General features: G+C 40.5%; 1 protein-coding gene across 1 annotated transcript in view; it reads left to right on the top strand.

The window, feature by feature from the left end:
* FGF10 (fibroblast growth factor 10) overlaps window positions 1–6,288 on the top strand; it is an 82,811-nt gene extending 76,523 nt beyond the window's left edge. The window contains exon 3 of the mRNA XM_037038491.1: window positions 2,275–6,288. Coding sequence (XP_036894386.1) covers window positions 2,275–2,472 — 198 coding nt within the window. The 3' untranslated portion in view covers window positions 2,473–6,288. The remainder of the gene's footprint in view (window positions 1–2,274) is intronic.
* The last annotated feature ends 9,566 nt before the right edge of the window (window positions 6,289–15,854 follow it).

Raw genomic sequence — 15,854 nt, 5'->3', positions numbered from 1 at the left:
AAATCCAAACCCTTTTTCTAAACTAAGGCCCTACTTTGAGATTTTACTGTAACCTAGGTTTAAAAAAACTTTAATACTTATGATTTGCCTAAATGCTACAAACAACCTAGTTCTTGGCTCCTCCTGTAGATATTCTGGCGCTGCATTTGAGCTGTGCTCTAAATATTAAAAACATCTGAGAAGAGGTGTCTGCCACAGGTACACCTCACTTTCAGAAGCACTGACCTACACATTTATTTCAGGGAGGAAAAATAGTTAAGTATCCACTGCTCCGTGTCTATACACAGCTGTTTCAAATACAAAGTTACTTAAAATCATCTTAATCCTCCCGGTGTCTAAACTGCACCCAGTTTATTGAAATTAATATAATTATCCATGTAAAAATCATCTTTGCTTTAAAAATCATAAAGTCTTATTTATTTTTTAATGTATTAATTTCGAGAGAGAAAGAGAAACATTGATTTCTTCTTCTACTTATCAATGCACTCATTGGTTGGTCCTTCTTTGTGCCCTACCAGGGATTAAACCTGCAAACTTGGCGTATCAGGACAAGGCTCTAACTGACTGAGCTACCCTGCCAGGGCTAGAAACCATCGAGTTTTAAGCAAACTGAGATCAATAAGTAGGAAAACACCCTACTAATGATTTAAAAAGGCATAATTTTTTTCAAAGATTTTATTTATTTGCCTTTAGAGGGGAAGGGAAGGAGAGAAATATCAATGTATGATTGCCTCATGTGAGTCCCCTGCTGGGAACTGGCCTGCAACCCAGGCATGTACCCTGACTGGGAATCGAACCGCGATCGTGTGGTTCGCAGGCCTGCGCTCAATCCACTGAGCTACACCAGCCAGGGCTAAAAAAGGCATAATTTTTATCCTATTAAAATCTTTACCTAAAACTATCTACCTTTTTTTTACTTTTAACCAAATAAATCATTCAAATGTTACTTTTAAATATTACTTTATACAAGAGAAGCACACAGGATAAATTAATTCCAGGTAACCAAACTTAAACTAACCATAATTAAAATAAACTCTAGCTGTTTAGGATGACCCTGACAATTTTCAAAATTATGATCTAACTCACAGAAACCTGGATATTTAAGATACATATGTTCAGGAACTTTAAATTAAGTAGAAATTTCAAACAAGTGAGAGAAACTGTTTGAACTGCCCAGTAGAGACCTCACCTGAAATATGCCTCCAATGCCACTGGTTTGGAGGGAGAAGGGAGAGCCAGAAGAGAAAAAGCCCCAATTCTTGAGCTTCTCAACTCATGAACTATAGTTTGGCTGTAAGGGAAGAAGGACATTTTTGAAGCCAGAGTCAAGAGATTAGTGAGGTACCTTCCCTTTGTTATTAACTCCAGAGTGAGATCCTGGATTTATGGAATGAATAAGACATCAATCCTTGTCCCAAAAGATTCCCTTAAAAACACATGGTCCCTTGAAACAAAGCCAAAGCATGATAGCCATAGAGTGGAATTTCCCAAGATCAAAGTCGTCAGGCTTATCCAATATAGGCAGTGCTAGTCACCATATTTATAATTTCTTTGATATGGTAATTTACAAAGTCAGGCGCTCCATTTCCTACCTTTCAATCATTCCTAGATCTCAGAATAAAACCTATCAAAATTCTAAATTATGGAAAATGGTAAATAATTTCCAAAATTGAGAAATCTGGAATTTGGAAGAGAGGAAGACACCCCTGCCTCCACCCAGCCTTGTAGTTATTTAGATCTATTATGGTTTGCTGTGAGATCCACTCTCTCATCAGTGTGGGTGTATTCATTGTGGATTTACAGGTAAAGTTTGAAAACTTAAAAAGTCCACCTTTTTTTGTAATTTCATTCTTCCCATGCAGCACCCTAGCTATTACTCTGAAGAAAAAAAAAGATTTTAACACTGTTCTTTGCCATAGACTCATCACATAGATTGTTAATGGCATGTTTGTTTCATGATAATCACATGGGCACTCACACCATGTCATAGTCAAGGCGTGCCAGCCGTTTAAGAGGGCCCCAGTATGTGGTTATGATGGCCAATTAAAATAACTATGTGCCTTCAGACATAGAACCTGCTTAATGCTTATGAGTTTTACTCTTCTGTTGTGGACATTGTGTATTAATTGCACAACTTATGGACAAACGTCTGCAGCAAACGAGCTACAGCAAACTACAGCCTTGAACTGGGGTTCTACGGATGGTTTGTGTCAAATGGAATCAAGTATTGTCATCGCAGGAATGAAAGCTCTTGTTTTGTTGTTTTCTTTGCAGAAAGAATTTAACAATGACTGTAAGCTGAAGGAGAGGATAGAAGAAAACGGATACAACACCTATGCATCCTTTAACTGGCAGCACAATGGGAGGCAGATGTATGTGGCACTGAATGGAAAAGGAGCTCCCCGAAGAGGACAGAAAACTCGAAGGAAAAACACCTCAGCTCATTTTCTTCCAATGGTGGTGCACTCGTAGAAGGCAGCGCTCGTGGGTGCGGCAGAACCGAAGGCTTTTTGGCCAGGAATAGTGGGTATTCTTCATGAAGATAGTAACTCAAAAGGCAAAGACGCACAGCAGATATCTGCTTGCTTGAAAGAAAGGAAGTCTTGGATGGTTTTGGTACTCACTGATGAAGTAGGAGGTTTTTTATTTAGTCTGTATCCTGCCTGATAATTGAGATAGAGGCTGATCGAGTGGGATGGAAGTTATTCCCAAGCGAACAACCTTATGGCTAGGTTTTTGCTTGCATTTTGTGTTCTAACATCTGAAATAGAACTTAAAGGACATGAAACAGCCTGTTGAATGATCTTTGGAGAAGTTATTTATGGACCATGAACTCATATCAAAGACCTGCATTGCTCATTCAAGCCTAATGGTTCAATGGGCAGTAAGACGTGCAAGCATGGGCTGGGAAGCACTTGGGTGACGTTTGTGCACAACCAAAGGAGCTCTGGGCATGGCATCATGGAAGCATTGGGTAGGACTCAAAAATGTACACAAGTTAGTGTAAAACTGTTCTAACAAAACCAATAGTATGGTATGCTTGTGCATTCTGCCTTCATCCCTTTCTATTTCCTTCTAAGTTATTTATTTAATAGGATGTTAAATATCTTTCGGGGTTTTAAAGAGTACCCTCAGCAGCCGCCCCTGATTCGCTGCTTTTTCTTTTTCTTCAGCACACCACATGCATGCTCATGACAAAGCGTTTTTAGAACCTGGCAGACACTCCCGGACTAGGACCTGCCATTGCAGAAGCAGAGTGAGTGAGTGCCCCGCGGGCCATCAGTTGACTTAACCAGCACGTCCCAGTGAGAACCATCAACCATACCCAATGACAGTGCTGTGGCATGGTGTGAGTGACAGGTGTCTCCCATCATTTAGAAACATATCACTGCTAAGTCTTCCTTTCCTAAGACATAGACCAGAAGACTAAACTTTTCTCTTCCAATACATCAATGGGTCCCCAAGAATATGCCAAAAGAAGGAAAATTAATTGTAAAGTACACCTTAGTAGCCTAGCCTTATTATTTACTAGTGATTTCCTGTCATGTGTCACAGTGGTAGGTGATGAGGAGGCTGTCTTTGTACATGAGAATACTAAGCCCCCACCCCCACCCCCCGAGCAGGGGTGCATCTTCCCCACGGGAGGTCTCAAGGAACTTGGTATGAAGTGCAACTTTCCCAGGGGCTTAACCTAAGCAGATGTATCCTAGTATATGTGTAACCATGTACTGAAAGCTGTTCCAGCCTTACGATCTAGTCTTTACACAACCAAACACAACTTCCTTTCTGTAAATCTGAAGACTGTAACCATGTTGAAATTCCTCTTGTTAGAGCAGGCATAGGAAACAGTGCATCAGGTTGTATTCTACTGAAGAAATACATAAGCCTTATTTGCAGTGTCTGTAGTGATTTTAAAAATGTAGGCAAATACTATTTGTTCTAAATATTTCAAGTGATAACTATAAGAGCGTGTTGATGCTGCCGGTTTATCTTCACATTTCTTGTTTTGAAAAGGTCTGTGTATTGTTTGGAAGTGATATTTTTGAACAAGGAAAAAGACTCACTGAACATGTCGTTTTACTAAAGTTTAACCTCTGGAAAGGCTGGCAGTTTGTGGTCTTCTCTGATAACTTCATTGTGTCAATGCTTAACCAGCTCTTCCAGTTAATCTGTTATTTAAGAATTAGCTTTATTAAGAAACTTTCCCATCGAGTAATCCTACAAAAGGTCATATTTTTCTCCTTCCTTAAAAAATTTGGGGAGTTCAAAAGAAATGCATCTGAAGCAGTAATTTGGCTTATGGCTTAAGTTGCCTTTCAGGGAACCTGGCTTCCAACTTTCTTTTTGACAAATGAGATAACTAAAAATGTTTAATTTTTGCGGTTGGACTCCGCAGGTAACGGAGTCTGGGAGCTACAGTGTAATGCATTCCTCTCAGAACTAGATTACCTTTGTTCTTTTATTTTAAAATAATAATTGCACCTGACACATGAACACGGACCACCCACAACCCAAATTAAATGTTTGATGAGACCAATACAGTATCCGATGACCGTGGTAACAGCAGATAGAGCACAAACTGGGTTCCAATTTCACATGGCCATTTAGATTGCCACGGAGACCGTGTAAACACTCATCATTACGTACTCAAAACAGCAAAACAGCTTCTAGCAACATGCATCAAAGCTTGCAGGAGCAAAAAATAAAAACCATCTCCCTTTCCTCTCCCCCCTCCAACACACACACACACACACACACACACACACACACACACTGACAGAGATGCGGAAACCGTCTGATAAGGAGTAAGGAGGTTCTCCTACATTTAAAAATGGCATCTTTGCTCGACATTGAGACAGAATTCCAGTCCTCTCTGCCGCTGGCTTGTGCTACTGGAGGAAAAGCAGTTCCAGCCCTGAATATTGTATATTTTTTTAAAAAATCATCATCATTTTGGGAGCTCTGCCTCTGTGGGAACTGTGCTCCCCCAACCCCCGCCCCCCACCCCAAGGTCAAGGTACATCAGCCAGAAACCTGCATCAGCCTTGAGCTCAGGCTCCCGAGGAGACTCCTCATAAAGACATAGCAACCCTCCCTCCTCCCACCTCCCAAATGGCTGAACAGTGTATAGCATGTTACATTTAAATAACTTAATAAAAAGGCTGGGAAAGGAAAATAAAGATATCGTCCTCGTTTGCTTTATTAGCCTAAAACGTCACCTGCTCCTAAAGCGAGAAGCTCCTGTGTCGTGTGCGTGGCAGGATGTGGTTAGATGCCCCGCAGCCCCAAACAACAACAACCGAGAAAACATCACTCAAACATTTGTAAGATTTCTTTAATGCTTCACATGTGTGAGGCCGCTATCCTTACCCTAATAACAACCAAATGCTTTTGATTTTTTCCCACATATCCAGGTCCCCCTCGTTTACACAGTGGATAAAGGAGGATGGATTGAACACGGGGATGGCTTGTGAAACAATGAGACTTTTGGAGTAAGGCCAGGGGGCTGCCAAATCTGATTTCAAGGGGGTAGAGCAGGCCAGTGACTTTGATTGGGAAAGCAGAGAGAAAACAAAATATGGAATAACTTGGATCCAGGACCCACACAAGGTTATCGACACTATTTAAATAGATACACATTTATGCGGCACAGATCTAATGATTTTGATATTGTGAATTCAGGGTTTATGCTTATCTGCAAAAGAAAAATTTATCTTTTCCTTATCATTGTTTAAATACAGATAGCTGTAGGAAGCCATGATATATTTCAGGGAAGATATCATGTTCATTAGAAGTAGCACATTTACATGCAAATACCAGATTGATGAAGAATTCTTTTCTATTTCACTGCACGGGACTTCGGCGACTTACCCTAAGCAGTAAGAAAAGGAAGGGGGCGTTTTGGAAGGAATCCTGGACAGAAAGGGCAGCTCTATGTCCACCAGGACTAGGACATGACGCAGCTAAGACCTGCCTCCTTTCAGGCTCTCGTTATGCTCTTATCTCTGATTGGCTTTATTTGCTTGGCTACTGCTTGCATCCAGTTTACTTCTTTCCAACTCCAACACCCAAAACCTTTTTCTCAAGGCCCTGAAATGGAAACATCCTAGGTATGAGTCACCTGGGCCAAGTCTGAATAATACACCGACCTCTAGAGCACTCCGTGTGACAAGGGATATGGACATTGTGATGACCGAGCTTCAGTCACATGGCCAGGGTGACAAGGCGGGGATTTGGGCACCCTCTGCAACTGGCACTAATGGAAAGCAGTGCACCAAGGGGCAGTGCTGGGCAGTGCAAAACCACAACGGTCTTTATTGGCATCTGCTTAGATGAGACTACTGATTTACGTATCTTTAAATCCTGCATTTTTCACTAATTCTGATTAGCCTCCACCTATTTATTCAAATCAGAGATTTCAAGATCTTATTCTAGAATGCATTTTTTAATGGGGAAGATTGGATTTGTCTTGTTTTGTTTTAAAGCCAAGACCAGGGCCCTGACGATAGCCAGGCTCACTGTAAGTCTGCAGACTTTACAGAATGATCATTGAGATGAATGCAAGTTTTCACTAAGTAAAAAAAAGGTGGTCCTTCTACTAAGTATCAACCTGTATCACAACGTGACAGTATAAGTATTCCTTTAAGTTTATCCCAAGAGTATGTACTAGTATTTTCAAGTATATCAACATGTAGAATAAAATCTAAAAATGAAATGCCATTTGTTTTTTTAATTGTAAAATAAAAAAATAAAAAGAAAAAAACTGCTTTATATCTTTTACTATGTCTTGTGTACATTCAATGAAATTTCGAAAAACTTTATAATGTGCATTTTTCTTTCTTTGGCTGGCTAGAAAGCAATAAAACACAAAATGCCCTTAAGAAGTGAACAACCTACCAGAAACACCTCTGCAAACCCTGTATATTATTTTAAATGGAATTTTCATGATCAAACCGGCGAGATCAGGGAACCGATCTCATTCCCAAGTGGCTAATAATGAACATTTCCAGGTGGTGGCTCATGATAGCAGCTAAGGACCATAGTTCTATACTCAAAGAGAAAGCCATATGTCAACCATATACTCATGTGGCAAGTATTATCTACCATATTTTTATTATCCTACAGAAAGCACCTACATTCATGTTCTAATACAGGCGATCGCGTCCTCTGGAGATGAGCACAGCAAACGGAGAACTGGAACACCCCACAGCCTCATGGAAACGGTAAATCGAACACGTGCCTCCGCCTAACTCAGGCAGGGAGTGACCCCAGCTGCAGAAAACCAAGTGCGGCAAAGCCTCGCCTTCCTAAAATTTGGGTTTAATCACCTTACATATGCCTTAAATGCCCAAATAATCTTACAGTTTTCCAAATGATTTAGTTATCATGTCTGTGGTCAATTAAAGCTGCTGACAACGCAAATATTCCCAGAGAAGTCTTCCAAGGAGAGTGGTTTAAAATCAGCATTTCATGAGGTACTGTAAATCAAGAAAAGGCTGCTTTTTATGATTATAGGGAAACATTTAGGTTAGGGGTCACTTATCAATTCAACTCAACATTAAAAGTATTTAACAGCTGGTATTGAAACACCAGACTTTTCAATAGACATTTTGGGGAGGGACAGTAATGATCAAAGTGTTCAGATATGAACCAATGTCTACAAAAATTACATAAGAAAATATCTGTTTGGGGGGAGCTTTCCTACTAAGACAAACAAAAAAGAAACCCAGAAATGGCATTGTGTAGAGTAGACACAAACAGTATCTTACTAGTTTTCCTGATACATTGAATATTGGATATAAAGTGCATTTTACAATGCAAGCTTAGCCTCATGCAGGAAAAAAGAAACTGAACAGGAACTTTTAAAAATAGTATTTTTAAGTCAGTTTGGCAATCATTCCTTCTTATCTTCCCAAGGAGAACTCTGCATTCCATCCTCCAGGATCTCCTGACAAGTAGTCAAATCAGCATATTTCAACTGCAACAGTTTCTCTTTCTCTTTCTCCTCATTTTTAACTCCAGGTGATGTTAAGTAGCTGTGTTAAAGCTCCTTCCTTAAGACTCAGAGATAGACTTTATTTAGACCAATACCTACTTGAGCTACTTCAAGTGAATGAAGACTCCACAGTCATCTTAGCAGAGATTATTGGAAGCAATTAATTAATATTGGGTACCTGGAATTATTGTTTGTCCCCTGTCTACATCTTTTTTTTATAATTTTACTTTTTTAAAAGATCCTATTTATTTATTTTTAGAGACAGGGGAGGGAAGGGAAAAAGAGAAGAAGAGAAACATCAATGTGTGAGAGATACATTGATTGTTTGCTTCTTGTACGACCCCAACGAAGGGGACTGACCTGCAGCCCAGGCAAGTGCCCTGACTGGGAATCAAACCAGTGACCTATTGGTTCATAGGCCAGCACTCAATCCACTGAACCACACCAGCCAGGGCCCTAGTCTCTATTTTTTAATCATGTCTGTCTCCATGTGTATAAATATTCCACAATGACAAAATTCATGGTTTCTAATCATTTAAGTTATTCATTCCTACCATTGGGGTGAAAATGCATACAAAATGTAGCCACAGGGCCTGTAATGGGTTGGAAGTCCTAACTTCTGCTGTTCTTGGCCACTCACACCAGAGGTGGGTCCCCGCATTCACACTGACAATACCAGCTTCCATCTTTTCAGTCTTAATTTTCCCAGTAGAAGTGCAGAACCAACTTTTGAATCCAAATACATTACTGAGTGGGTTCCTAGGATCCTCCTGTGTGAAACCACAGAACAGGGGTATAATAAGGGTCTCTTTCTCCAAAACCTCTAGTAAATCCACTTCTAAAAACGGATAAGGATCTTCTGTAGATGTAGACACACTTGCCAAATGTTGTCTTCATTTCCTTTTTCTCCCTCTAACCACTTACCAGTGAAGCCAACTATCTCCAAGATTCCTATGGTGCTCCACATTTTACCCCTATTTCTTACCATCTCAGCCTCTATACTCAGCCTGCACAACTGGTAGTTAAACAAGCAAGGGTCCAGCAGGCCCCCAACAGAATAGAATTACTGTGGGAGAGCCCCGTGCTAAGTCACTGCTGCAAACAACCGCCGAGTACTCAGCATCCCACACATCACAGGGCGGTTCAGAGGTTCCCCGGAGTGCTGTCACTGGAAAACTTGTTTGAAATTTGTCTCTTATACCGAATGCAGTACATTGGTTAAAGCGTGGATCTCTGTCATTCTCAAGTTATATCCCAACTTTATAAATAATAAAATGATGGACTGTTTCCTTGCCCAGAACTCAGGGAATGGATGCAGGTCTCCTGACACCAAAACCACTCTGGCCTCCATTACGCGGGCACGCTACCAAAAAATTCAAACTGTACCATTTACAGCCCAATGCTTTTTTCAATGTTTTAGAAATGGAATTCTAAGGATAATGAAGCTGTTTCATTTTAGTGACACATTTCTCTTTATGAAAACTTTTTGGGGAGGAAGAGCATGTATTTTTTCTATCAGAGAGATGATTTTTAATGCTGGTGCTGCTGCTTCTAGCAGTATAAACTTTGAAAAGTTGCCTCATCTAAAATAAGAACGAATGACCAAAACCCTTGAATACACCTGACACGGTGATAAAGATTGAACATTACCATATTTATTAACTGGTTTTTTTGTATAATAGCTAATGAGCAATAAGTGCTCAACACATGCTAATTTTCTGCCCTCTTTTGGGTCAGTTGTAAACATTTACTTAAAAAATTTTCCTAATGTGACAAACTAATGACTGAGTCACCTTCAGTATCTCTATATTCACTTGAGATGACTTTGTTACACAGATATCCAGTTTAATTTATGTATTATTTCTTTCTTCTGACCATTGATTGGACCATCATTGCATGTTAAAACACTACTTCCCAGCACTATGAATAGTGGGCTCAGGGCCAACTCAGAGGAGGGAATGTGTGTCTGAACCACAGTTTTCTCCTTGGAAAGGAGGGCTTTCTGAGGCATTAGAACACAGCAGGTAGAAATACAGTGGAAAGGACTCAGGCATGGATGCAGCTTGCTCACTGCAGATAGGGAGGTGACACTGTCTGTGGACTGAGATTTACAGTATTTCCTTGAAAGGAAGGAATGAGCATTTCTAGAAAGTTACATATGTCTCAGTAGAGCAACAGTTTGGCAATTATTCGGCCTTTTTTACCACCTAATGCAAAGCATCATTTTCATCAACAATAGAAGTGGTGATTGTCCAACCCACAAAGAATAGAGGGTACAAAAAATAGGCAAAGAGAGCTTGCATATCCTGCACTGTGTGGCACCTTCTGCTAAATTCTTAATCCTTTTGAGACTACATTGAGACATAGTAAAAACCATGCCTGCATCTTTGTTTCCAAGAGAGCAATTCAGCATTTAGAATCCTGCAGAGAAATGGTTGGCACATTGCCCTGATCCCCTTTCAGGACCTAGGACTCACTCCCCAGCTGCTCAAAGCAAGTTGCACAACCCACCCTACCCCTACCTCCATGGAATGCACAGCCAAGACAGCTCCATGTTGGGTGAAAAAGCCTTGCCCCTTGGCTCCATCGGGGATAATTCCATAGGGTCATCCCCTGCGGGGTCAGCGGAGACATTTGTTGGGACTGCATCTCAGATCATCTCTCTCCCCTTTGCCTGACTCTGCTCCCTTCACTCCCACCTGGGCGCCCCAAGCACTCTCCAGACAACTTCCTCCCTGCCAGTCTCTATCCCAGAGTCTGTTTCCTCTGGAACTAGATCCAAGACATCTCATATGTGCAGCTGGTTTGTTTTTAAGGCGGGGACAATTTGACAAAATGGGAGCAAATTAGCTATTCCTTCTTCTGAATGATGATTGCCTCTGTTTTAGCTTAAATAGTATATGAGTAAACAAAGCCAATGGGAGAGTTTAGACACACAATGCTTCTAAGGAACAGACCAATGAGAGAGATGCTCGGGACCAGCTCTGTGAGTGCCAACAGCATTGGAGAGTGAGAATGGGATTGCCAGTCTAGCTCCAGGTTAGAAACCAAAGGCAATGGGCACCAAGCTAAGTGCTGACATGAGACAGAGGCAAACCAGTAATGGTCCGAAATCTTTCTCTATTGATGTTATGAAAGAACCAGCAAAGAAAACCTGACAGACAGTTCCATTGTGGAGAAACTAAGGTTAGAGAAGTGCACTCAACATTTCACACACATACAAAAAAAAGTTCCTAAATGTTTCCTTACAGGAAAAATAAAGTCAGTGTAAATAGTAAATGAGAGATGTGTAAGTATAGAAACTCCACTACCCTGAAGAGGTTTCACTTCAATTTACCATGAGGCCAAAAGGCAAAAAAAAATAATATTCCCAAAAGTAAGAAACTTCCAAAGTATCCCATCCAAAAAGTTTCTGGGACCTAAGTATTTGTCTTTTATAAAGAAAACCACTGATAACAATTTGCTATTATTTTTTTCCAAAGTGCTATGTTGAAATTCCATTACTGGGAACCTCAAACGTCATTATCCAGGACAATTCCCTATTATTATGTTGGAAATAGAACTTAATTTTAGGTTTCCAATTCCAAGTCCCAAGTGGGAACTAAATGTCACAGAACAAAATGTCACGCAATGAGATCGGATACTAAAGTATGTGACAGTGAGCAGATGTTTCCCTAACAATTACCACATAGCAAAAGCCAGTCAAAAAAATGAGGTACAGCACTTCTCACAAGTCCAAGTGCCCCCGCATGGTCATTCAGCACACTAGTATTGGCCAGTTTATATTCTGATGAGCACAGAAATACAGAATGAAATGCAAAGCACGATTATTACAGGAAATACATTTTTAAAGAAATTATTTGAAAGGTCTCCAGGGGACAACTCATAGTATCAACAATACAATCCAGGCTCTCAATAAAACATGAAGCAGAGGGAAATATGCCCTTAATTAGCCTCCTAAAAAACTTATCACCACCATCCCTGCCAACCTAACACCTTCCCATGAACTACTTTACCATCTGGGATTCATGAGAAAAGGCAAAAAGAAGACCAATGGGACTTAGGGAGACAGATGTTCAGCTCAGGCATAAGAAGGCAAGATTAGGCCAGGCCGAAGGACAAGATCACCCCCCTTCACCGTGGCTACTCTGCAGGGCCAGATCCCTGAACCTTAGCCCTTGGATTGGTTCCTCAGCATCAACCTCAATTTGCCAATTTCAGGAAGTAAATGATTTGTTTCAGGGCAGATGTCGATACCCACTTCTAACACTGTGGTCAAGTTATAGTGGCGGGTAGTGAAACCAAAGATGAAAAACAGAAACACTCTTCAAGCCCAGTGGCGGCAGATGCCCAAACCTCCGTGAGACAATGGTAAGTATTAGTTTAATGATTTAATGGATCAGAGGAAATAGTTCAATAACCAAAAGTCGGAAATAGATATAGGGATTACAAAGCCTTCTGATAAAAAAATAAATTTGGATTAAAACAAGTCTTAGCTATAATCAACATGGTATAATCTTAGCTATAATCAACAGTTTCACACAAGAAAACTGAAAACCATGCACAGTTCACATGATATGTGTAATATTTATATTCTGGAGGCTCTAAAATATTTTATTGACTAATATAGTTTATATTAATATGCATGAGTTTAACATAGGAGAGGATGACAATTTGGGAAGTGTTTTAAGTTCTAAAATGTACCCTTGAATTTTTTCGTTCTTCAAGGATATTAATGAGAGACCTCACTCTTCATGATATTTAAGATATCACTTAAATAGGTGATATAGGCCACTTATAAAATTTAGGTAGCTGAAATACAACATACTACAAACAGGCTGTTTTTTAATTTCTGAGTTTGCTAATAAATCTTAAAATACAAAAGTATATCATGTTCCTCTTTATTCACTTTCACAAAAATAATCATTGAAATGTTCATATGACTTCAGCAGCCTCAGTACGTAGAATGCAGGAAATAGGTGACCGAGTCAATTTAAAGAAAAAAAGCCCAAGATCTGTCCCTCTGTGATTTTGAGCAAGTCTGTATTCAGTGTGTGTGTTAGGGGCTATTGAGTCGACTCTGACCCTACGAACAAGTGAGGTCTGCGACCTACTGTGTTCTCTCTGCCCTGCTCATCCTGTAGCCTCACGCCTTTGGCTTTTTTTTTTTTTTATGGAGTCAATGCCTCTCATATTTGGTATCTCCTGCTGCCCTCTGTTTTTCCCTGCATCATTATCTTTTCCGTAGAACCCTGACTTCTCGTGATGTGACAAAGTAGGACAGCATCCGCTCTATCATCTCTGCCTCCAGTGATGTTTCCGGCTTTGTTTGCGATAGGACCTGCAGGTTCATCTTTCTGGCAGTCCAGGGTACCTGAGGAGCTCTCCTGCAACACCATCTTTCAAAAGAATCAATGTTTCTGTCAGCCTTCTTTGCTGCTCGACTTTCACATCCATCCCTAGGGATCGGGGGAACAAGGGTGTGGGTGGTTTTAGCCTTGGTCTCCAATGACACAGCTTTGCTTTTGGCGACCTTTCCTAATTCTTCCATTGTGGCCATTCTGAGTCTCAGCCTTCTCTGGATTTCTTGGCTGGATCTCCACTTGCATGGATGACGAACCAAAGTAAGCATGACCTTGAACAATTTCAGCGACTTCCTTATGTATGTCAAAGTTGTGTATTTCTTCTGTAGTCAGGATTTTTGTCTTCTTGATGTTCCAGTGCTGTCCTGCTTTGGTGTTTTCTTCTTTCACTTTCATCAGAAGGTGTTTCACATCATTGCTACCTCTGTCAATCAAATGGGATCATCTCTACATACTAAGTTACTGATATTTCTTCCACAGATTTCCATCCCCTTCCTCTGAATCTCATACTGTTTTTTGCATGATATGTTCTGATGCAGACTAAACAAATAAGAAGATAAAACGCACCCTTGTGTGACAGCTTTAGCTAAAGGAAACCATTCCTTCTCTTCATGTCCTGTCCTGACAGTGGCCTCCTGTCCCCACTGCAGGTTGGGCATCGGCATCAGGACACTCAAGTGCCGAGGCAAGCTCGTTTCTCTCAGAGCGGCCCATAGCTTTTATAGTCCATGCATTTGTTTTTATTGCTGCAAGGCATCCTATGTCATGAAAATAGCCCAATTTATTTACCCGTCCTCAAATTAATGCACATATAGGCTGTTTCTAAATTTTTATAACTACCGATGCGGTAAGTGCCTTGTAGAAGTCCCTTTGTGTAAAAGGTCAAAGGCCTCTTCACCGTGTAACTAGAGATGAGCATCTTCGAACTTTCCCACATGTTGTCAAGATGCCCTTTCAAGAGCCTCCAAAGAAAATGTTGTAGTATGGTTTGTTTTCTTGTCGTTTTAAAGAAGCTCTTTCCTATCTTAATACAAAGATTCCCTCTTCTAACCATGTCTAAAAGTTTTGAAGATTTCTTTCATGTTCACACTTTGAATCCCTGTGAAATTTACTTTTGTTATTATGTGGGATCTGGATAAAATTTAATTCTTTTTAATATGAATAGACAATGCCATCCCTAGTTAACTTCTAGGTCCACCTCTGTCATGTATATAAGACAAGAGTATTAGTTTTTCCGACCAGATCAAAAAGCTTTTGAAATTGGAAGGGGTATTATTAATAATTGGCTCAGAGCACAGGCATGAGCAGGAACAGTGCCAGGCAAACGGAGGCGTGCAGGCATTTTACTCACACCTGAAATTCAAATGTGTGTGTGGGGCGGGGGGGTCTGTTTGTCGACTACTTAGTTTTGTTTGTTCAAACTTACGTGTATTCCTACAGCCACAGCACAGGGTTTTAATGATTAAAGGTTCATAATGCCAGATAGTTTGGGGCAAGTTTTAATAAAATGTTCTGAAAGGCAGAATTGTATAGTATAGAAAGTATTACATGTGAAGTTCAGATAGGAAAATGATATTTGCAGCACATAACCCTGAGAAAGATGAGTATGCAGAACGCCTACACAATTCTAAGGAAACAAAACAATAAGAGACCACTTCACCTCCAACAAAATAAAAAGGAATGGAAATTCTAATGGCACTGAGTGGTACAGAAAATTGTTAAAGTGGAAAAATCTCCTGTATTGCTGTCTCTTGGCAGATGGAGAAAAAAGAGAGCAACCTATGAACTCCTTCTTTACCAAAAACGTTCCAAAATGCTCCGTGGCCCTTTTCTATTGGATGTGAGTTTTCAGATCACTTTGTCCTGTTCCTCTAAAAACGATTTTGGTTCCCTTGGGAGTGTTTTCTGCTCTCAGCGGGCGACCTCACAGCTTGGAATTTAGAGCATGCGCAATGCCGCTTTACTGCACTCGGGGATAAATGCTGTTTACTACACCACGGAATGAAGATGCCATAGGACACGTGTTGCCAAAGCAGCCTTAGCAGGGGCGGGCATGAGAAGGAGGGAGATCAGCCGCCCAGATGTTCCTCTAGTATCACAATGGTCATCATTTTTTAACTTTCAAATTAAACATGTTGAGATGCATGTAGATACAGGTGCAATTATAAAAGAAATAAATGGTGAGATCCTGTATATCTTCGCCTAGTTTTCCCCAATAGTAACATCATGCAAAACTGTAGAACAATATCCTGTACTGGATACTGGGATTAATAGAGTCAACCTATGGAGCACTGTCCTTGCCCCAAGCATCTCTGTGTTGTCCTTTTATAGCCACACCCACATCCTTCCCTCCCTCACCCCCTTCTGAACACCAGGCAAAAACCAGTCTGTCCTCTACTGCTATACTTTTGTCATTTTGAAAAATGGTATATAATAAAATCATACCACTTGCAACTTTTCAAAGGGAGAAGGAAGGGGGAAAAAGGCAAGAGAAG

The sequence above is a fragment of the Sturnira hondurensis genome, unplaced genomic scaffold (genome assembly GCF_014824575.4).
Source record: "Sturnira hondurensis isolate 20B ecotype Veracruz unplaced genomic scaffold, ASM1482457v3 Scaffold0024400, whole genome shotgun sequence".
Taxonomy (NCBI): Eukaryota; Metazoa; Chordata; class Mammalia; order Chiroptera; family Phyllostomidae; genus Sturnira; species Sturnira hondurensis.
Note: the sequence above shows the minus strand (reverse complement) of the source record. Positions and strands in the feature narration are given on the sequence as shown.